At 57.6% G+C, this 23,433-nt stretch overlaps 1 protein-coding gene across 6 annotated transcripts in view; it reads left to right on the forward strand.

Annotated features, from left to right (window-relative positions):
* JAKMIP3 (Janus kinase and microtubule interacting protein 3) overlaps window positions 1-23,433 on the forward strand; it is a 98,172-nt gene that overhangs the window by 20,376 nt on the left and 54,363 nt on the right. For all 6 annotated transcript variants that reach the window (XM_013981817.2, XM_013981827.2, XM_013981814.2 and 3 more), the window contains exon 2: window positions 11,972-12,190. In XM_013981817.2, coding sequence (XP_013837271.1) covers window positions 12,056-12,190 — 135 coding nt within the window. In that variant the 5' untranslated portion in view covers window positions 11,972-12,055. The remainder of the gene's footprint in view (window positions 1-11,971; window positions 12,191-23,433) is intronic.

The raw sequence follows: 23,433 nt of genomic DNA on the forward strand, positions 1-23,433 counted from the left end.
AAAACCACTCTAGTTAACCTGTCTCATCAATGATACCAAAAGCAACCGATTAGCACATTCTTTATGGCTTTTAACCTTCCTTGTGTAATGTTTAAATATGATGCGTTTGACAGTTCGCACCTGCCAAACCATCGCTGCTGAGCTTCTTTTTCCTCTTTGCTTTCCTTCCCTTCTCTGTCCGCCCCCCCCCGCCCCCGCCCCAGGCAACCTCTGATCTCATAATACACAGTTAATATTTTCTGGAATTGAGGGAATTCCCACTGTGGCTCAGCGGTTACTAACCTGACTGGTATCCATGAGGATGTGGGTTCGATCCTTGGCCTCGCTCAGTGGGTTAAGGATCCAGTGTTGCTCTGAGCAGTGGTGTAGGTCGCAGATAAGGCTTGGATCCTGCATTGCTGTGGCTGTGGTGTAGGCCAGCAGCTGTAGCTCCAGTTCAACCCCTAGCCTGGGTACTTCCATGTGCCGTGGGGGCAGCCCTAAAAAGTGAAATAAATAAAGTAAAATAAAATAAAATAAATTTTCTATAATTTCACGAAAATGCAGTCGTATAGTATGGTTTAGTTCAGATCTTTTTCCACTCCGCATAATTTTCTGAGATGTATTGTTGCGTGTATCAATAGTTTATTATTATTATATGTATATTGTTTATTGTCTCCAGAGATTTTACTTCCACGTGTGTTAGAAGCCCTCTGGCACATTGTTCCAAGTTTCGCTTTGAATACTCTGTTATCTTTTAAAGGGACGGAAAGCGAGGAAGGGTCTAACACATACCCTCGTCTTGACCGCTTTGAACATCCTCCGTCCCCTTGCGTAGAGTCCGTTTTTTTGTTTTTTTGTTTTTCGGCTGTGCCCTCGGCCTGTGAAAGTTCCAGGGCTAAGGATCGGACCTGCGACACAGCAGTGACAACACCAGCTCCTTAAGCGGCTGAGCCGCCAGGGAGCTCTGACTCCGTTTTCTAACAGATGCCATTTCTTTGGCCCGAGCATTCCTTTTGCATGTTTGATGGTGCAGATCAGCCGGCAGCAAATACTTTCAAACGTTTGTTTGTCTGAAGTGGGAAGGTCTGTGGGGTGACAGCTTTAATAAAACATAGCTCGCGATTCGCAGAGCTGGGCCACTCTCACCGTGAATTTCCCTTCCCCCGGAAAGAACGCCTGTGCCTTTAGCAGCGACTCCCCGGCCCGTGTCGCAGCCCATGGCGACCGGGAGCCTGCTTTCTTCCACCGCAGATTCGCTGGTTCTGGGCCTTTCCTGTACGTGGGATCACACGCTGTTTGGCCTTTTGTGTCCGTCTGGCTTCCTTCGCTGAGCATCGTGCTTCCGAGCGGCGTCCACGGGGTGGCCGTGACATGCTTCCTTCCTTGTCACCGCTGAGCCGTCGATGGCCCGGGACTGCCGGGACCCCAGCGGACGGGTATTGGGGTGTTTCCACTTTTTGCCTTTACGGCTCCGAGGTCTGTGTGGACAGATTTTTGTCAGTTCTCTTGGGCGTATCTCCGGGGTGGCGTTCCTGGGCCACAGGGTAACGCTGTGTCTGAGTGTGTGAGGCCCCTCCGGGCCGCTGGCGGGAGCAGCTGCTCGATTTACTGTCCCAGCGACAGGGTGGCCCGATTGAGCCACATCCTCGCCAGCACTTGTTCTCTTGCGTTTTCTGTGGTTTGCTTTGGTTTCGACACTGGCCATCCCACCCGATGGGAGGGCATCCGTCAATTCCCGCATTTTTGAAAAGTGCACTTGCAGAGCCCAGGATTCGGGGTTGGCAGGTGTTCTGGTTTTCGTGTTGGGCTGGGGCTCGAAGCTGCCCCACGCATCCGAGGTGTCCTGCCGTCGTCTTGCCTGGTTTCTGGCAGGAAGCCTAATGCTCGCCTTCGTTCTCTGGGCGCCCCTTCCCCAACCTTCCTTCCTTTTAGGATTTGTTCTTTACTGTGGGTTTTCGTCAGTGGGTTATAATATGTCTGGGTTTAATTTGTCTTGGCTGCGTATGTGTGAGCTCCTTAGGCCTCTGGTTTGCTGTTTGGTGGATTTTGCGCAGCCCTCTGTCATTCTGTTTGCTTGCACACTTCCTCCCCGTTCTCTGCCTCTCTTTGCTCCGTGACCGTCGGCGCGTCCGCTAGGCTGCTGGCCGTGCCCGGGTTTCGAGGCTCTTTGTCTTCGTGATTGGCACTATGAGCTTTCCCTCGGCCTGGGCTCACACTCCCTGCCGTTCCTCGGCGCCGTCAGGTCCACAGATGAGCCGAACCGTCCGTCACCTCCGCTCCCGGGTTTATTTATCTCGTGTTGTCCGTGCGCCTTTCTCGCAGGTCCGTCTCCACTGTTGTCCATCTCTTGACCCGCCTGTCCGCCTGTCCCACTAGGTGCTAAATGTATTGATCAGAGCTACTTAGATCTTCTGTCTGGTAGTTGCAACAATGTCGCGTCTCTACTGATGGCTTTATTTGTTGACAATATGTGGTTTCCTTGCTTTTCTCTGAGTCTTGTCATTTTTTCATAGTTTTGTCTTTTGAGAAAAATTAAAGTGTAGGAGTTCCTGTTGTGGCTTAGCGGAAACGAATCTGACTAGCATCCATGAGGACCCAGGTTCAATCCCTGGCCTTGCTCAGTGGGTTAAGGATCCAGCATTGCCGTGAGCTGTGGTGTAGGTCACAGACACACTCAGATCTGGCGTTGCTGTGGCTGTGGTGCAGGCCGGCAGCTACAGCTCCCGTTTGACCCCTAGCCTGGGAACCTCCATGTGCCTCAGAGGTTAGACCGAAAAACAAAAGGATAGTTGATTTACAGTGTTTTGCCAATTTCTGCTGTACAGCAAAGTGCCAAGTCTTATAATTTTTAATTGAATGTCAGACATCGTCTACCCAAGAGCAGCAGGGGTTGAGGGGATAATACCTGCCTAGAAACGGGCCCACCCATCTGTGTGAGTGTGTGGGTTTGAGTCAACCCAGGTGGTAGCCCAGGTGGCTCAGGATTTGTTGTTTTTGTCGTTACCCCCCCTCGGTGGTGGCCTTTTGCTGCATGCGGTGGGGTGCCCGGTGGTGGGGAGGGAGGTTATATTCTCTGTTCCTGAGTCACCCTCAGCACCTGCCCGCCCTCCCTGCCCCTTGCTCCTCGCCCGGGTCCAGGCTGCTGCTGCCTGTTACAGGTGCACACGGCTGGCTTGTTCGGGCGAAGGGGCTCTCCCTTCTCTGGTCCAGCCTTAGGGTCAAGGCCCATGGGCCTGAACTGGAGGGGGGTCTCCTGGGCCCTCCTGCCCCTCCCCCAGCATCCAGGCTCTGCTTTGAGTCTGCAGGGTCCTGAGCCAGGGCCCCTTCCCCACCAGGGAAGGTGGCCTCCACGCCTACCCAGAGGCAGGCAGCTTCTCCTAGTTCCCGGGAAGGAAGGAGGTAGGGGTCCCCCCACCCGTAACCCTGAAGACAAGAGGTTTTGGCCAAGGCTCTTACTGGGGGTGAAGGAAAGGCCTGGGCAGGGGAGGGTCCTGTACCCGTCTAGGCGGCAGGACAGCCAACTGCCCCTTGCCCCCTGTGCCCGGGGAGCAAAGCCCATCTCACGTCTGGCGCCTGCAATGCCAGGCTGCCGCCCTGCCCCCGCTCCGCCCTCAGGATGTGCTGAGGGTGGACCCCCCCCCCCCGACTGCCCACGACTTTCCCCTGAGCTCCGCCCAGGCCACCAGCCAGGTGCCTTGTCTCCTTGGTCGGATGTGTCCCTGTTCGGTTCTCGGGACCCAGCCCCTTACGGGCCCACGACAAGATGCGATTTGCTAGACTCTGCGGCTCTTTCTTGTTTCCGGCGGGGGGTGGGGTGGGGGGCGGACGTTCTCCTGCGATTTTCTCCGTCTTAATAAACAGGGACTTCTCATACCTGTTCAGAACTACTTCTCTTTCCTTTTGTAAGTGACCTCTCTCGGTAGTTACCTGCTTCTCTCGTGAGCTCTCCGCTTCGCTGTTGAGTTTCACGATCTCCTAATACAGTCCAGACGCTTTTTCGCTGGATTTACTGCACACACATCGTCTCAGCTTGTTTTTAGCTGCTTCGCTGCGTCGCGTTGGTGATAACGGGTGGAAGTTTTATGCAGTGGATTCTATTGATCTTTCCTTGTGTGAATTCCTTTTATGGCCTTTACGCCTAGAAAGTCCTCTCTCTGGAGATTTGAGAAATGCTCATTTCTGCTTCTCCTCAATAGTTTTATTTTTTTATTAAAATTTTTTTTCTTTGCTTTTTAGGGCTGCGTCCTTGGCATATGGAGGTTCCCAGGCTACGGGTCGAATCAGAGCTACAGCTGCCGGCCTACCCCACAGCCACAGCCACGCCGGGTCCTTAACCCAGTGAGCAAGGCCAGGGATCGAACCCACAACCTCATGGGTCCCAGTCGGGTTCGTATGCACCGCGCCACGACGGGAGCTCCCCCGCAAAGTCTTAACACTTTGGCTTTTCACCCTCAGTTCTCCTTAGTCCATTTAGAATTCTACGTTAGAAAGGTTTGTTTTTCTCTCACGGAGCGTCTGCGTGTGACAGAACCGAGTGGCCTCCTGCTGCTTAGCGGAGACTGACATTCGACGTGGCCACCAGGAGCCGTGGCCCGAGCTGCCCGTTGGGACCCGGGTGCTGTCTGCCCCTCCAGCCGTTCGGTTGGGATGTAGGGCGGTGCTCTGTGGCCGGGGGCGGGGAGCGGGCAAGCTGCTGGACGACGCGGCCCCCGTGCCCACGGCCCACCCGGCGGCACCGCCTTCTCCCTCCTGCTCGCACGGTGGCCTTGGGGGCACTTCCCTGTGACAGGTGGCAGAGGAGAGAGGACTTGGGCCTGGCGTAGGGATGGTTCTGCCTACACGCAGGCGTTGCCTCGGCCCCCTGGGGACAGGGCTCGTCCGTTTTCTGTTGCTGCCACAATCAGCGCTACTGGGAGAGGCACACGCGTGTTACCTTACAGCCCCGGTCAAGGCGAAGATGGCCCTAAGCTGGAAGGAGGCAGGTGTGGCCCTCGGGATCTGGGCCCGTTTCCTTGCTGTCGCAGGACCGACGTGCTGTCTCCCCGGGCTGTGGTCTGGGGCCACACTGAGCTCCGGCCCGCTCAGCCCTGGGCGGGGCTGCCTTCTCCCTCTCGGGCGGGGCAGCGGCGCGGTAGGGCTTCCTCCGGCCTGGGCCCTTGACCTTGGTGGGAGAGGCTCTGCTCGGAGAACGCACGTGGTTACCTTCGGCCCCAGGGACCATCGGGACAGCCTCCTGCCTCCAGCCGTCAGCGCGTTCACAGAACCCCTTTGGTCGTGTAAGGCGACGCGGCCACAGGCTCCGGGAGGACGTGGACAGCGTTGGGACCACAACCTGCCAGCCACCCGGAGTGTCCACAGTGTCACCTCTGACCTTCTCCCCCGGATGAACAGTTTGTTCTGCTGGATGGAATGTCTTGTTTCTAAGAAAACGTAGTTTGAAATAAATGGTTTTCAAGGATAAAACGTCAGGGGGCTGCCGCTTTCAAGTTTGCAGGAACGAGTCGGTTTCCGCAAAAATCTCCCGACAGCAGCACTTTGAGAGTGTTTTTGCTGATACTCAGTGTACGCTGGCTAGTGGGAGAGACGAGCCCAAGCCTGGGGCTTGGAGTGGATTCTGAGCAGGAGAGCCTGAACCCACAGCAGGAGGTTCTTGGGCTTCCAGGGGAATTGAAGGTCCCTTGGCAGCTGCCAGAGCGAACAGACCAGCAGCACCTCCTGAGCGCTGGCCGCGCGTGTCCCTTGGGGCCGGCACTGGACGGCCCGCCTACGAATGCTAGTTCCCAGGCGGCTGCCCGGTGCCCACATGGGTGCCCACCAACCGCCCACACACCTGAACTCCTGGAAGTCCTGCCGTGGGAACGCATATCATTACCTGGGTACGTTAGACGCTGTCCTGTGCGTCTCCTTCTCGCCCTGAAGGGCCGTTTCAGGAGGCACACTGTCTGGCCCGGGCGGAGCTGGTCCCTCTGGGCTGACACGGCCAGGGCCCTCCGGCAGCTGTCTGGCCACCTTGTCCTGCTGCTCAGAGTCTTTGAGGCTTTTTGTTTCTGTGCTTCGGTCAGTCCACCGCCACCCCCCCCCGGCTTGTGTGGACATCTAGGTGCAGTTTTTCCTGTGCCTGCGACAGAACACTCGCCACCGGCCACGGTAGCCTTCTCCTCTCATTCTGCCGCAAGATGCTGGTGCTGAGGTGTCTTCCGTGAACGAAGCATTTCCTGAACTCCTCTTCTGGCTGCAAAGGAGGCTTGGAACTTGTTCTAGGAGCTCCCCGTGTGGCTGAGCAGGTTAGGAACCTGCTGCAGTGTCCATGAGGATGCGGGTTCGATCCCTGGCCTTGCTTAGTGGGTTAAGGATCCAGTGTTGCCGGGGTTGTGGTGCAGGTCACAGATGTGGCTCAGGTCTGGTGTGGCTGTGGTGCAGGTCACAGATGCAGCTCCGTTTGACCCCTAGCCCGGGAGCGTCCGTATGCCGCATGCGCGGCTGTCTAGAGAAAAAGAGAAAGAAAAAAACCTGAGCTTGCTCTACAGCCATTGAACCCTCGCGACTGGGTGGAGAGTGAGACGGCCTGGACTCTCGATGGCAGCAGGACTTGGAGGCCTGGAGACGAGGAGACCTGGGGCGGGGGTGGGGGCTCCTGCTGCTGCTGTGGGGCCCAGACGGCAGAGGTGATGGGGCAGGGCCCGGATGCGAGGGCGAGGTGGGCAGGGCCGGGGAGGGGTGTGTGGCCCCGTGGGGTGGCGTCACCCGTACCAGCCTGGGCCGAGCGGCAGCCCTGGCCCACAGGCGAGGGGGTAGCAGTTTTGCTGCGTCCCAGCACGCTATGACCACACGCCGAGCCCGTCGTTCTGTCCAGGGCTCTGGACGTCTCTGATGCGAGGTGACTGTTCAAGGCTCTGCTCATCTCCGATGGCTGTCCCACTCCGTTCCTGTTGGCCTGTCAGAGCCCTTACTGTGCTCTGGGTCCCCTCAGTCCTGGTGGCATCGCTCTGCTCTGCTCTGGGTCCCTGCCATCCTGGTGGCATTACTCTGCTCTGCTCTGGGTCCCTGCAATCTTGGCTTCAAGTCCACTTGAGGGAGGGCTGCTGGTCGGGGAGCTGACTCCTCTCGCAGGGACCTGGCCGTCCCCTGTGGTAGCCAGTCCTGGGCCATCGGAACGTCTGGGGGCCCTTGCTGGGCCTAGGCAGGATCGGCCCCCAGGGCGGTGTAGGCCCGTGAGCCACAAGGCTGGCCCTGAGCACCTGCATCCTGGGCCTTCTATGCGGCATTCACGGTGGCAAAGGCCCTGCTGCCCACGGGACCAGAGGGCGTCCAGCCGTGAGACGCGCCCCCGTGGGCACATAGGAGGCTCGGGCAGGAGTGGGCTGCAGAGACCACGGCGCCCACCAGCTGCCCCTTTCTCACCTCGGCTCCGCAAAGACAGCCCCCGCCGCCGGCAGGTGGCGGGGCACCCACCTGGGGAGAAGGGAGGGCTTTGGCCAGAGCCCCCGCCGCCAGCCTGCCGGCTTATGCGGAGATGCGTTTCTAGCACAGTTTCACCTTTCGTATTTAATGATTTATCAGAACTGGTGATGTATTAGTGCTACATCTGAGTCCCTTGTCTGGCCAGGAGAATCGCCACCATAGCTCAACCTGGAGACATTTTTATAGCCTCAGTGTGAAGATCACAGTGAAAAATTAAATTTCCTTTATAACATGTTCTCCTGCTCTAAAGATGTGAGCGGGCGATCCCTTAAAGGCCTTCAATTAAAAAAAGGATTCCGTCGGGGGCGCCAGGTATCCTTGCTTCGCGTTTTCCGCGTGGTCGGTAGACTTTCACAAAGGGGGGTCGTGTGAAGACCCCTTGGCGGGCGTTCTGGACACATTTTTAAAATGGACGATGGTGCGTTTCAAATCGCTGTCCCCTTTTAGATACTTTTTGTGGCTGTGTTTCAAGTTCGCGAACCTTTTCTCTTGCGGCGGCTCCTCTGCTGTGAATGCCACCCAGCGTATTTCTCAGTTCGGACTTTGTCGTTTCGTCTCCCTGTTACTGATTTGGTTCTTCGGAACTCATGCCGCGTCGCCGGGGCGTGGGGGGGGATCCATCCTGGCTGTTGTAACGTCCTGCTCTGTGGAGTCTTTTTTTTTTTTTTTTTTATCTTTTGTCTTTTTAGGGCCACACCCGCACATATGGAGGTTCCCAGGCTAGGGGTCCAAGCGGAGCTATAGCTGCCTGCCTACACCACAGCCACAGCCACTCAGGATCCAAGTCGCATCTGCGACCTACACCACAGTTCACGGCAGCACCAGATGCTTAACCCTCTGAGCGAGGCCGGGGATCGAACCCACGTCCTCAGGGGTCTCTGAGCGAGGCCGGGGATCGAACCCACGTCCTCATGGGTACTAGTTGGGTTCGTTACCACTGAGCCACGACGGCAGCTCCCTGGGCTGCGGGCCCTTACACGGTTCCCCCCTTAGGGCTCATTCCCAGCTTCTTCGCCTGCCTGGTGGGTGACCAGATGCCAGACGGGACGATTTTACCTTGTTGGGACTGAGGTCTTTTCGTCCTGTCGAGTGTTCTGAGCATCACGCAGGGTGCACTTGCGTCGTCGGGGAAGGGCTTTCCTGCAGGCTCTGAGTCGGAATCAGGTGGCCTCGCCGCTGCCACAGGGTCTCAGGCCCGCAAGGGGCGTCCCCCGGCCACGTGGTGCCCTGGCTGTGAGGAGAGCGGGCCTGGAGCAGCTCCGTGTCCTGGGGGACACACTCCCTTGGGACCCCAGTTCCCTGACTGAGAAGGCCTCCTGGGCGCGTCGGGTTGGCGCGTGGAGACGAGGGGACTGGGTGCGCTCCTGCCCCTTCTCCCGCACCCGGGGCTTCCTCAAGGGCGCACGGGCCTGACTCAGCCGCAGGGATCTAACCATCCGGAACTGTGACACAGGGTCTGATGACGGTGCCTCCAGGTATGAGGCTGCGGCTGGGGCACTGTCCCCGAGGCCCAGCAGACGACACGGCCCCTGCCCCCCCCACCAGCACCGTGACCCCTGACCTGAAGCTGAGTGGGCAGGAGCCCCAGGCTGCCTCTGAGTCTGGGGGCTGTTCTGCACCCGAGGCCCATGCAGCGTGGGCTGCGGCTCCTGTGCCGCCCTGCAGACCACCTGCTCCGACCCCGCCCCTCCTGCCCCCAGCCGCTGCTTCCAGAGGACAGCGATGCTTCCAGGCAGGAGTGACCGCCAGGCGCCAGAGCATTCAGCAGAGCCCGAGGGCTGCAGAGGCTCCCCGGAGGTCAGGGAGGGGCTGTTTGAGGCGGGGATGTGAGTTCGGGGCTGGGGATTGGGGGGTGGGGTCAGCCACCCAGAAAGGAGAGGAGCTGGGGGGAGCCGGGCCAGGGGGGAGGTGGCTGAGAGGCAGGGGGCAGCCGTGCAGCCCCGGACGTGTCTGCACTGAGCAAGCTGCTCCTGTGTCCCCACGGGAGGGACGGGCAGGCCCCCTGGTCCCCATCCTGACCCTCAGCACCGCGTCTCTGTGACCTGTGACCAGCGTCCCTGCCCATCAGCCTCTGAGAGGGGCAACCTGGACGGACAGCCGGACTTTGGAGGTGGCCCTGAGGGTCTCGGCCAGGGACAGAGAGCCCCCGGGTCCTGACCCAGGCTTGCCCTGCGCAGACGGTTAGCAGGTCTGTGCCCAGTGGACGACGCACTATGTCCCTCTCCGACAGCCTGCTGCGGCCGTCAGGCCTGCGCCCCCGCTGGCTCGTCGCAGGTCTCCTGGGGCAAGAGCACGCAGCCCAGGACGCTGTCCAGGTTTGCCTCAGGGGCCAAAGCCGCTGGTGTCCTTGAGGGGCAGGTGTGGGGACTCTGGCTGAGACCTCCACCCCCAAGGCCTCTGCCTGCCGCTGGCCGGGCTCTTCTGTCTCCAGGGTGGCAGGAAGCACGTGGGAGCGTGTGTTACGTACACAGCATCCGCAGGACTGGACACTGCAGCTGGTGCCTTGCCCCGGTGGCCGTGTGTGCGACAAGGCTGTGAGGTGCAGAGAAGCACATGAAACAGACCAGGAGACCCCAGAGCTTCCCGGACAGGGGGCTCTGTCACTCTCCTGGGATCGCATGGTGGCTCCATCCACCCAAGTGCTTGTCATCCGAGAGCACAGAGCTGGCCCCTTTAGTACAAACAGGACATGCGGGCGGGGGGAGGTCCCCTTTGCCGCCCTGCACAGTCGCCCAGTCCAGGGCCCTGCGGAACGAGCACAGCCCGGGCAGCAGGAGGGGACCTGGGGGCTCTGGGGGCACTTACGCTGTTCACACCCAGAACGATGACGTCAACACACTTGCCGTGTCGGTGCCCAATTGCTATTGGAGAAAACCATGAGCTCTGCCTTTGGGAGATGCCAGGCTGGGGCTGGAGATCCACCGCTCCTCGAAAGCTCTCGGTGCAGGAAGCTAGTGCCAGGGTGGGGCCTGGGGGCGGGCAGGGGTCCGAGCCAGCCAGAGCCGACATGTCTACAGAAATAAGTGAAGGTGGATGGGGGTCCAGACGGAGCCAGAGGCCAGGCTGGGGGCACGGAACCGGGGGGGGGGGGCTCTGCTGTCTAGCAGGGGCTGAGTTTCAGGGCCCTGGGGGCCCCCCCAGGGCATCTACCTCAAACATACCTGCTCTCAGTTACGTCTTAGACGGCTGGTGATGCTGCCCTCCCTCCAGGAAAGGCCTGCAGGGTTTCATTTTAAAATAAGTGAAAAATGGAGTTTCCTGGTGACGCAGCGGGGTAAGGATCCAGGGCTGTCACAGGGTTAGACCCCTGGCCCGGAAACTTTTGCATGCTGTGGACACGGCCAAAAAGGACAATAGAATCAAGTAAAAACTAAGAAGCCCCTTTGGAGGAAACGCTGCGTAAACAATAGCAGGACAGAGTGAGGCCGGCGGGTCACGCAGGCGAGCAGAATTCAGTGGGGGGGACGCAGGGAGGCGGGAGGCTGGGGCCAGGGGCGGCTCCAGGAGGTTGGTCGGGAGGCAGCTGTGGAGACAGACTGGAGGGGCCGTGGGGACCGAGGGAGCTGGGCCGAGGTCCAGGGGAGGTGCCGTGAGACAGGCCTGGGGACGCTGCGGGCAGAGGTGGGGCCAGGCCCCTGCTCAGAAGGCCGAGGGTGGGCCCATCAAGCCCCCGACCCAGAAACGCTGGCCAGTTGGTCTCAGTGGCCCCCCAGGACCTCCCAGACCAGGCCTTGAAGAGTCTCACCAGGTGGATGGGACCGGCTGCCAGCCGGGCTCAGGGTGTCTGAGGCACAAGATGGTGGCCTCGGGGGACAGGGACACCCTGGTGTCTCTGAGCAGCAAGCGAACAGGCCCAGGGATTCCAGGCAGTGCGTGAGGGCAGGACTCAGGCCCGTGCGTTTGGACCTGCGTGAAGGTGAAGGGCGCACACCTGTCCCGCACTTGGTGCTGGGCTGGGACACGGCGGGGGTGGGGCAGCCTGGCCCGCAGGCCGCGGGATTCAGCCTTGGTGCCGGCGGTGGATGAGCCGGCCTGGTGGGGCCTCGGCTCGTGGGGTGGCCGAGCGTGCGAGCTCGCCCCTGGCGCTGGCTCAGGTCCGAGGGCTGCGGGCGTGGTCCCTTCCGCAGTGGTCTGTGGGCCCATGTCCCAGCCTCCGCTCACTTCCATGTCCCTTCTGCGCCCTCTGTGTCCCTTCCTTGTCTGAGAAGCATGTGTTTCACACCCGTCAGGCGCCACATGTGTGAAAGCCAGGCCTTAAAGTTGGGGTCTTGTTCCAGAGGGCGAAGAACAAGTGCTTACTGTGCCTGATTACGTCGGGGCGGAAACAGGGTCTTGCCTGTGTGCACATGTGTGCATGCGTGTACTGGCGTGTGCATGTGTGTGCACGCATGGTCTTGTGTCAGGTGCCGTGGGGAGGGCAGGCGGCCCCTGTGGCCCTGGCTGTGACCGGGGCCCTCGGCGGCATCCTCGGGGCAGTGCCCGCCTGCCCGCCCAGCGCAGCCTGCCCACCAGGCGTGTCTCCCTCCAGGTGAGAGAAGATGTAGACTCGCTGCCGTGAGCACAGCCCAGCGCAGACAGCAGCCCGCCTGGGCGCCCGCGGGCCACCCTCACCATGTCCAAGAAGGGCACGGGCAGCCGAGGCAAGGGGGACAGGGCAGAGGCCCTCGCCGCGCTGCAGGCCGCCAACGAGGAGCTGCGGGCCAAGCTCACCGACATCCAGATCGAGCTGCAGCAGGAGAAGAGCAAGGTGGGCCCCTCCCCTGCACCTTCCTGGGCCCCCAGGGTCTGCCCAGAGCCCCCGGGGGTGGGCAGGTGTCGGGGGAGGAGCCCCCAGGTGTCCCGGAGTCCCTGGGGCTCCCAAGGCAGCTCAGGAGCGGGCAGCGGGCTCCAGACCACAGACAGGGGAGCAGGTGGGTGTGCGCCTGGCCCTGTGGAAACAGCCCTGGTTCTCAGCACCAGGCCCAGGGCCCTTGTCCAGCCCTGGAACGCGCTCTGGCCCCTGAAGCTCTCACAGTGGAATTTAACCCAAATATAACGCCCGGCCTGCCCCTCTGCTGGAGAAGAAAACAGCCAGGCCCTGGGCTTCCAGCCCCCAGGTATGGGGAGCAGCTCTAACTGACCTCAGAAACCAGGACCCCTGACCACAGTGGGACCCCCTGCCCCGAGACCTGCCCTCGGGAATCCTGGCAGCCTGCAGGGGGGCCAGGCTTGTGCTGAGGGGGCCTCTGGGGAGGAGCCTGGGGGCCTCCACACCGAGCACCAGGCCCAGCCTGGGTGGCCATCTCTCTGGCCCACACCTCCTTCCCGCCCTCCCTGCCACCCTGTCCACTCCGCTCAGCCCTCCCAGGAGCCCCTAGGATGTGCACGGGCTCCTGGTGTGGGGGGGTGCGCCGAGAGCGGGTCGGGGGAGAGGGCGGCCTGGGGGGGCTGAAGGTCCCGGGCTGCAGGCTGGCGGGTGTGACGCCCTGGCCTTGACGTCGGGAGGCCGAGGGGGGAGGGACCGGTGATGGGCGGCCAGTGGCTCCCTCTGAGCTACAGGACCTCCTGGCCGAATCACAGGGGTGCTCTTTCGAGACACGTGATGATTACGAAAGTTCAGATTTCAGTGTCGGTACATGAGCGGCAGGACCAGCCCTGGCCCGCCACTTACACGGCGTCTGCGGCTTGGTTCCAGAGGCGCCATCCGAGCCACTCAGCACGCGGCCTTTTACAGACAAAGCGAGCAGGTGGTCCTGGCCACTCCCACCTTAGGTCCTCTGCTCTGAAAAGGGGACAGAAGTTGGACCTTCTGGTGGTGCCAGAAAGGAAACGCCCTCGAGCCCCAGGCGCAGAGCCTCTGGCACGGATACTAGCAGGCAGCCGACCCCGCGGCCGCTCCCATGGCCAGGCCACCTCGATGGGCCTGCAGGGGAGTCAGAATCCACCAGGGACCCACGGTGAGGACCTGGTCAGCACTGCCCTGTGCCCGGCGGTCACAGAGTCCGCAAGGCCAGCCCGGGGCCCACGCTGCCTGTCTGGAGCGTGGGGTGAAGGCACAAATGTGGTGACCTGGGCCGGAGAGGTGTCTCCAGATGCAGAGGGCACCCATTCTGTGCCCTAGAGGCATTCGGCCCCCAAGCACTTTGTCCTGTGACCACACTGCAGACGCTGTGTGGCCAAGCCGAGGACGCCACGCTGGCCCTCCCCCTGCAGATGAAGGAGAAGAGGAGCTGGCTTGTTGAGACCCAAGGACAATGAAACCTCTTATTTTATTGGTAAAAATACAACAGTGATTACCTTTTCAGCGCAAAGAAGCAGCACATGCTGGAGAATTCTACCACGGAACCACCCATGCGCCAAGCAGCACGTGCTAGAAACCACTACTGGTCCCTTTTGCCAAAGCTCCAGATTCTGTGTGCCACTGGCAGCAGCGTCATGCGTATTTCACATGCAGCTTGATCAGAGCCCATCCCTCCCGCCGCAGCTCACGGCGGGGGCGCCGGCCCCTCACTGGTCAGCAGGCCGAGTCTGGCCGAGTCCGAGCTCGTGGCTCAAGGCAGACAGGAGCCCGGGCCGGCGTCTGAGGTGTGTTATGTACACAAGGGGACTCACCGTTATTTGAAAAGATGATATAAGCTCTTAGTTCAAAAGCCCAAAGAAAAGAAGAAAAGGCCCAGCTAGGGAGCGAGCCTCCTTTCTCTGAGCCTGCGCGCTCGGGTCCCAGCGGGGAGTGAGCTGCCGTTTCTTGAACACACCTGAGTCCCGTGTCCAAGCGCCAGCGGCACACACAGTTCTGCTCTCTTTTCCGGCTTCCTTTCCTGCGTGTCCGGGAGACCCGAGCTCCTCGGGCCCCTGCGTCCCACGACGAGCTCCAGCACACCTGGCAGCTGCAGGAGAGCATCCATGTCCACACATCCAGGGCCACGTGTGCAGGAGGGTGTGCGACAAGTGTGACAGCGATCACGCTGGGGCCCGTTGAGAGCACAGAGGGCCTTTCAGGGCGGCGGACGCTCCAGGAATCAGATCAGCCTCGAATCTGCGCGGGGCTGGTCTGCTGGCAGGAGGAAGGCTGCTCTGGCCACACCAGCCACCGGCGCTCCTCCCCGCAGACCCTCGTCGTCCCGCCAGGAAAGGACCAGATACCTTTTCCCCTCTGCCTCTGCTTCTTTCTAGTCGAGGTCCCCAGAGTGGCTTCCAGACCCCACTGTGCATCAGAGTTCCTTTGTCTCCTTAGAAACACGAGGCCCTGGAAGACAACCTACCAAATGGGAGGAAGTATTTGCAAATGATATGACTAATAAGGGGTTAATACCCAACAGATATAAACAGCTCGCACACCTCAACATCAAAAAACACACAACCTCATTAAAAAATGGACAGAAGAAGTTCCCATTGTAGCACAGTGGAAGCGAATCTGACTAGCATCCATGAGGATGTAGGATCGATCCCTGGCCTCGCTCAGTGGGTCAAGGATCCAGCGTTGCTGTGATCTGTGGTGTAGGGCATAGACATGGCTCAGATCTGGTGGTGCTGTGGCTGCGGTGTAGGTCGGCAGGCACAGCTCCAATTTGACCCCTAGCCTGGGAACCACCATATGCCGCAGGTGTGGCCCTAAAAAGACAAAAAAAAAAAAAAAAAAAAAGACCTGGAGAGCGCCCACTTCGGCAGCACATATGCTAAAATTGGAACGATAGAAGATTAACCTGGCCCCTGTGCAAGGATGACATGCAGATTCGTGATGCGTTCCATATTTTTATTCTATGATCCCACCGTCACCCTAATACCAAAACCAGACAAAGAGACCACGAAAAAAGAAAACTATAGGCCAATATCTCTGATAGAGTTGCAAAAATTCTCAACAAAATTTTAGCCAACTGAATCCCACAGCGTATAAAAAAGATCACACACCACGACCAACTGGGATTCATCCCAGGTTCACGAGGACGGCTCCACACACACAAATCACCGTCATCCACCACATGAACAGAAGAGAAGTCAACAACCACATGCTCCTCTCAATAGAGGCAGAGAAAGCATTGGACAAAGTCCAACATCCATTCATGGGCAAAACTCTCACCAAAGTGGGTATAGAGGGAACATACCTTAACAGAATCAATGCCATTTGCGACAAACCCACAGCCAATATAACACTCAATGGAGAAAAGCTGAAAGCCTTCCCACTAAAATCTGGAACAAGACAGGGATGCCCACTCTCACCACTTTTATTCAACATAGGACTGGAAGTCCTGGCCACAGCAATCAGACAAGCAAAAGAAATCAAAGGCATCCAAATAGGAAGAGAAGAGGTAACACTGTCACTGTGTGCAGATGACATGATACGATATACAGAAAACCCTAAGGACTCAACCCAAAAACTACTGGAACTGATCAACAGATTCAACAAATTAGCAGGATATAAGATTAACATCCAGAAATCAGACCCATTTCTGTATACTAACAATGAAATATTAGAAAAGGAATACAGAAATGCAATACCTTTTAAAATTGCACCCCCCAAAATCAAATACCTGGGAATACACCTGCCCAAGGAGGTAAAGGACTTATATGCTGAGAACTATAAAACATTCATCAAGGAAATCAAAGAGGATGTGAAGAAATGGAAAGATATTCCATGCTCCTGGGTTGGAAAAATTAATACTGTAAAAATGGCCATACTACCCAAAGCAATCTACAGATTCAATGCAATCCCTATCAAATTACCCATGACATTTTTCACAGAACTAGAACAAACACTCCAAAAATTTATATGGAACCACAAAAGACCCAGAATTGCCAAAGCCATCCTGAGAAATAAAAACTAAGTAGGAGGCATAACTCTCCCACACTTCAGGCAATACGACAAAGCCACAGTCATCAAGACAGTGTGGATACAGACCAATGGAACAGAATAGAGAAGCCAGAAATAAACCCAGATACCTATGGTCAATTAATCTTTGACAAAGGAGGCAAGAATATAAAATGGGAAAAAGACATTCTTTTCAGCAAGTATTGCTGGGAAACCTGGACGGCTACATGCAAATCAATGAGACTGGAACACACCCTCACACCATGCACAAAAATAACCTCAAAATGGCTGAAAGACTTAAATGTAAGACAAGATACCATCAAACTCCTGGAAGAGAGCATAGGCAGAACATTCTCTGACATCAACCTTTTGAATATTTTCTCAGGTCATTCTCCCAAAGCAACAGAAATAAGAGCAAAAATAAACCAATGGGACCTCATCAAACTGACAAGCTTTTGCACAGCAAAGGAAACCAAAGAGAAAACAAAAAGACAACTTACAGAATGGGAGAAAATAGTTTCAAATGATGCAACTGATAAGGGCTTAATCTCTAAAATATACAAACAATTTATACAACTCAACAGCAAAAAAGCCAACAACCCAATGGAAAAATGGGCAAAAGACCTGAATAGACACTTCTCCAAAGAAAATATGCAGATGGCCAACAAGTACATGAAAAAATGTTCAACATTACTGATTATTAGAGAAAAGCAAATGAAAACTACTGTGAGGTCCCACCTCACCCCAGTCAGAATGGCCATCATTCATAAGTCCACAAATAACAAGTGCTGGAGGGGGTGTGGAGAAAAGGGAACCCTCCTGCACTGTTGGTGGGAATGTAGCTGGTACAAGCACTATGGAGAACAGTATGGAGGTACCTTAGAAACTGATAAAAGAACTACCATAGGACCCAGCAATCCCACTGTTGGGCATCTATCCGGACAAAACTCTCCTTAAAAAAACACATGCACCCACATGTTCATTGCAGCACTATTCACAATAGCCAAGACATGGAAACAACCCAATGTCCACTAACAGATGATTGGATTAGGAAGATGTGGTATATATACACAATGGAATACTACTCAGCCATCAAAAAGCCAGAATAATGCCATTGCATCAACATGGATGGAACTAGAGACTCTCATACTGAGTGAAGTATGTCAGAAAGAGAAAGACAAATTCCACATGATATCACTTATATCTGGGATACCATAAGGCACAAATGAACCTTTCCACAGAAAAGAAAATCATGGACGTGGAGAACAGACTTGTGGTTACCAAGGGTGGAGGGAGTGGGATGGACTGGGAGAATGGGGTTCATGGAAGCAAACTATGGCCTTGGGAATGGATAAGCAATGGGATCCTGCTGTGTAGCCCTGGGAACTCTGTCTGGTCACTTGGGATCGAGCCTGATCATGTGAGAAAAAGAATGTACACATGTATGTGTGACTGGCTCACCTTGCTGTGCAGTAGAAAATTGACAGGACACTGTGTACCAGCTATAACAGACAAAATAAAAGTCATTATAAAAAAATGAAGGCATAAAAGCCGAAACGCGTGTGGATGGCCAACAGGCGCATGAGGAGATGCTCGTCACCACTCGTCTTCAGGGAGATCGAATCGAAACCACAAGGGGAGGTCACTTCACACCTGCCAGGATAGCCATCATCGAAAAGACCGCAGGTGGCAAATGTTGGGGCGGGTGTGGAGAAAAGGGAGCCCGCGGACACTGTTGGTGGGGATTTAAATCGGTGCAGCCACGTGGGGAACAACGTGGGTGTTTCTCCAAAAACTAAAAATACAATCCCATATGACCCGGCAGTTTCACTCCTGGATATATTTTTGGGAAATATATAATTCAGAAAGATACATACACCCCACTGTTCATGGCAGCGTTGTTTGCCGTCGCCAAGTTATGAAAGCACCCTCAGTGTCCATCAGCAGAGGACTGAGTGAAGAAGATACTGTTCAGCCGTAAAAAAGAACGAGATAATTGCCTTTTGCAACCACATGGATGGCCTTGGAGGGCATTATGCTAAGGGAAATAAGTCAGAGAAAGACAAACACTGTTTTATATCACTTATACATGAAATCTAAAATATACGACAAACTAGGGAAGAGAACCACAAAGAAGCAGGCTCACTGATACAGAGAACAAACTAGTGGTTACGGGGGTGGGGGGATAGGGTTAGGGGATTAAGAGCTACCGACTATTACGTATGAAATAAATGAGCTGCAAAGACACATCGTACAACATAGGAAGATGGCCAATACTTTGTAAAGACGGTAGGTGCAGTATAACCTTTAAAAATTGCCAATCGTTATGTTGTAAACCGAATCTACAGCAACTGTACTTCAAATTTAAGAAGAAGAGGAGGAGTTCCCGCTGTGGCTCATCGGTAATGAACCCGACTAGTATCCCTGAGGATGTGGCTTTGATCCCTGGCCTCACTCAGTGGGTGAAGGATCCCACGTTGCCGGGAACTGTGGTGTAGGCCGGCAGCTCCAGTTCAGCCGCTAGCCTGGAAACTTCCACAGGCCGCAGGTGCTGCCCTAAAAGGGCCAAAAAAGAAAAACGAAGGAGGAGAAGAAAACGAAGAAGACCATGCAGGGCCCATGGCCTCAGCTTGGACCTGCAGGATTGACCTCTCGGAGCCCCGGGCCCGGGTGTTCCGGCTGCCCCCGCTGCTCTGAGGCTGGGCCACTCTGGGCTTTGCTGCCTCGAGTCGCCCCCCCAGAGACTCAGCCGCCAGTCCCGCCTGGCCCCGCAGCCATCCTCCCGCCCTTCCCCTGCCTCCTGGCTGAGCCGAGATGCGGGTGGAGGGCACGGAGGGGCTGAGGGGGGACCTGCCATCCCAGGAGCACCAGGTCTCCTACATAAAGGAACACCCAGGCGCTGCAGGAGGCAAGGGCTGTTCAGTGGTTTCTCAGCCTCCGTGGGCTGTGTGGCGTCCAGAAGCAGGGTGTGGAGTGGGGGGCAGTGGGCAGGCGTAAGGGGTCCAGGTGGACCAGGCACAGCAGGAGCCCCCAGCCACGGAGACCCAAGCACATTCCCTGAGCCTCCCCCCGACGTCATTACCTGCCCCGGCCCCCACTCCCAGCTCCCACCGGGGCCTCCAGCCACACCTGCACCTTCCCGGCCAAGCATCATTTAAAAACATTCTGGGTTTGGAGTTCCCGCTGTGGCAGAACAGGATCCGCGGCGTCTTGGGAGCGCTGGGACGCAGGTTCAAGCCGGGCCCTGCACAGTGTGTTAAAGATCTGGCGTCGCTGCAGGTGGGGCTTAGGTTGAAACTGTGGCTCGGGTCTAATCCCCGACCCAGGAATTCCTTATGCTGTGGAGCAGCCAAAAAAAAAAAGACTCTAGGTTTTAAAATCTGCGTGTGCACACATACTTGTGTGCGGTGATAGCACAGCGGACAGGCCGGTGCCCAGCCCCAGGCATTAGCACACGCTGTCATCTCAGAGTCAGGATGAAGGAGCTGGAACCTGGCAGACCTGTGTCCACCCTTGCTTCCCGCCACGGTCCTGGGTCCCAGCCCCGCCTCGCCCCATGCCCACCTCCCTGGGGTGGGACGGAGAATGAGGGTGCTGCTCTCACAGGGCAGCTGGGACTGGGGTGCGGGCTCCACAATGGGCTCAGCTCAGGGGAGGTGCCCCGTGGTCCCCGATGAGGCCCAGGGGGCGGGGTCCTCCGTTCCCATCCCCGCGTCACAGCCCTTGGTCTCCTTGCTGGGGCAGGGTGGCGGTGGGGACAGTGCCCCGCCATGTTCTTTTCAGCTCTTGCCTGCATTTGCCTCCGAGCCCTACAGTCAGGTCCATGAGAGCTGCGCCTGATTAACCTCTGAGTCTCTCCTGGGAGGGTGGCTCTGGGTGGCTGCGAGCAGGGCCACGCCCAGCACTGCGGGGAGCACCAGGGAGCCCGTGGTTCCCTCTGCTCCGCCCAGAGACGGAAGCTTTACCCCAAACACACGGTGGATGGTCTGGTCCGTCTGCAGAATACGTGCCCACGCCGTCACGGAGGACGTGCAGGAATTGAGACCTGACAGCAAAGAATAAAATGATGAGGGGCCCAAGGGAGGGGCCTCATGGAAGCCCCACCCAAGGTCGCACGAAGTCGCCTAAGAGAGTGATGGGCTGGGGTAAGAGGAAGAAGAAACAATCGCAGCCACACGAGGTCACCTGGGTTCCGTCACAGGCTCCAGGTGGCTCCGGCAGAGGCTGGGCCCAGAGGCCTCACTGCCAGCGCCCTGGGTCCCTCCTGCAGGCTGTGCCCCAAGTCGCAGTGTACCTGGAACTGTGTGAGGAACAGAGCAGATACACCCAAGCACTACACCTGCTGTTAGGAAACACTCCAGTCCTAGCTGGGAGGAGGGACCTTGTGTGGGACTCCAGCAGCCCCTCCAACTCCAGGCATGGACTGCCCCTCAGGAAGGAGTCACCGAGTACCCTGCCCCCAGGACCACGTCTGCGTGGAGGGAGGCGGTTTCACTTCTAGGTAAAACCCTGCCCACTGCTTGGGGACCCCGCCCACTCCTAGGGGGAAACCCCGCCCACTCCCAAGTGAAATCCCTCCCACTCCCAGGGGAGGCTCCTCCCACCCCAGTGGGAAACCCAGCCTCTATCGGTTAGGCCCCAAACCCAACCCTAAATCCCAGTTAGGCCCCAGACGCCTGTGGGAAACCCTTCCCACTCCACTGCTCCTGAAGCGCTGGGCACCAGCTGGAGGGTGGCCGTGAGCGCCAGGCCTGCGGTGCCTCTGAATTCAACCTGAATGGTGGTTTAGCGGAGGGCTGGCAGGCATCGCCTGACAAGTTCAGGGGGACATCAAGAAAGCCATCGAAGCCACTGGAGCTCTTCGGGACAATCAGGTGGGCGTACAAAGGAGACGATGCAATGCGTCAGGGCTCCAAGAGCGCAGGGGCAACCGCAGGTGCAGACCGCGCCGCCGCCGCCGCCGCCACCGCCACCGCCAGGAACCGGGAGGGGACGGGCGCTGGCAAAGCCCGCGTTCTCAGGAGTCGCAATTCCTAGGCCTCCTGTGGCTGCTGAAGGCCTGTATTCCAGGAGCGTTGTGTGTCCCGTGCAGAGGAAATGAGTCGAGTAGACGGCCAATGCGGACAAAAGAGTAAGCAGGGAATAGCCTAAGTCTGTCACCTCCCGAGTTTCCTTGGGAACAAAGGTTCTCAGCGTGAAAATGTGGAGTCACAGAGGCCCTTCCGCAGAAGTGAAGTGGAGGCCCTGCGTTTGAGCTGGAGATCGTACGTGCCCGTGGGAACTTACGTGTAAGTAAGTTTTATTATGTATATGTTAGATACTCTGTCCAGCTCTGTCTCTGGAAAGGCCTTACAACCAAGACCACACCTGGAGCAGGAGCAGCCCTAGGGCCTGTGACCGTGAACTTCTGTTTCCCGTTAGAAGTGGTCAGGGCGGCCGGAGAACATTCGGGGCAGGAAATGCGCACGTGCGCCTGGAGCGTCCCGAGGGCCTGCTGGGGTCCTGTCTTGTCTAAAGGATTCACAGGCCTCGCTCGGCTTCCATGAGGGAGAGATTGGCACAGAATTGAAACATCAACCACGTTTAGATCCACCTACTCTTAGTGACACAGCTGGTCCGTTCCCTTCTGAGGCTGACCAGGAAGCGACACATCCCCTCGAAGACGCAGTGAATCCAGGAAAAGCCAAGCGTCTATCTGCCTTTGCACTGGGCAGCACCCAGCCTGAAGGGAGGAACCGCTCGGCCAAGCGCAGGCCGCCCTCTGGCCCCCGGCTGCCCCACCTGCTCGCCAATCATGTGGCAGCCTGCTGCCACATCCTCTGACCCCTGGAGGCATGAAGGAGGCGGTTACGGGATCTCAGCGCAACCTCCCAGCTGCTTCAGTGGAACAGTTTCCTTAGCAAGTTTGTACAGAAGCGCTGTGCAAAGATCGAGTTGTGGAGAAGCTCTTCAAGCTCAGCCGTCCAGGTCTCTTGGGTTGGTTCTGAATTTTCAGTGTCATCTGGGGCCAGGGGCCTTTGACCACCCTGCTTCCCACCCACTGGGTGACCGCCGCTCCTGCCCACTGGGCTCGTACACCTGCGTGCCCCCCTCAGCCCTCTCCACGCAGAGGGAGCTTGGCGGGTCAGCCTGGGCGCCGAAGGGGAGGACCTCACCGCCCCTCAGCGGGCGGAGCTTCAGAGAGGAGAGGCCGGTGAGCAGGTGGCAGAGATGGAGATGACAACCAGCCCACTTAGCCTCTCAGCGACTTCCCAGGGGGCCCCCGGGACGGGTCCTCACGCTCCAAACTGCAGGTGCGCAGGGCCGGCCTGACAGTCCCCAGCGCTCGGAAGTGGTTTGCTTGTCCCTCTCTCCGCCAGCCGCCAGCTCCCTTCCTGTGTAGCTCCCAGTCACCGCGCGCCGTCATGGAGGGTGCTGGTCCCAGGGGACCCCAGCCGTGCTGTTCATGCCCGTGCCCTCAGAGTCGACTCCACAGGGATGCCGCATTGGGCGGGAGGGCAGGGGTTCATTTTTCACCAGGCTCTCCTGCATGCGTGATGCTGGCTCTGGCACCTTTTCTGCAACAGAGTCACAGGTCCCCTGTGAAGGGCGACCAGGAGGCGGGTGTGGTCTCCACCTTTGCTCCAGCCAGCTTGGCTCGGAGTCAGGATTAAAGCCCATCTAACCCTGAACTGTTCTGCTGATAAGTTTCTTTCCTCCACTCCCACTGAAACACAGCAAAAACCCCTGCTCTGTGATACAGGCTGCATCCTTTTCCCTTTCTCCGCTGATTTCCCGTCCAGGGAGCCGTCGTGAAGGTGAGTGGTGTGTATTGACAGGAAGGAGGCTGGGCTCTGGATCTCGGATGCTGGTGGCATTTCTGGCTCAGCCACGTCCAGCTGCTGGACCTGCTGTGCCGACCCTTGGCGTCCCCGCCATCGCGGGGCAGCTACACCTCCCACCCTGAGCAGTTTCTAAAATGGCACCGGCGGTTTCCCCTAGAGAGTCACCACCCCACACAACTGAGAAACACCACCACAAATCTTGCTTTTTGTTGATGTCTTGAGCTGAATTTAAACTGGAGAAAGAGCAGCTCCTACAGAAGACGAATAAATGCCTGTCTGCTGTCAGCATTCGACCCCAGTCCAGCTCTCCCGACAGCCGGGCCAGTGCTCATCCCACCGTGTACAGGGGGACGGTCGGGGGCCCCAGCTACTAGAATTTCT

The sequence above is a fragment of the Sus scrofa genome, chromosome 14, assembly GCF_000003025.6.
Source record: "Sus scrofa isolate TJ Tabasco breed Duroc chromosome 14, Sscrofa11.1, whole genome shotgun sequence".
Lineage (NCBI taxonomy): Eukaryota > Metazoa > Chordata > Mammalia > Artiodactyla > Suidae > Sus > Sus scrofa.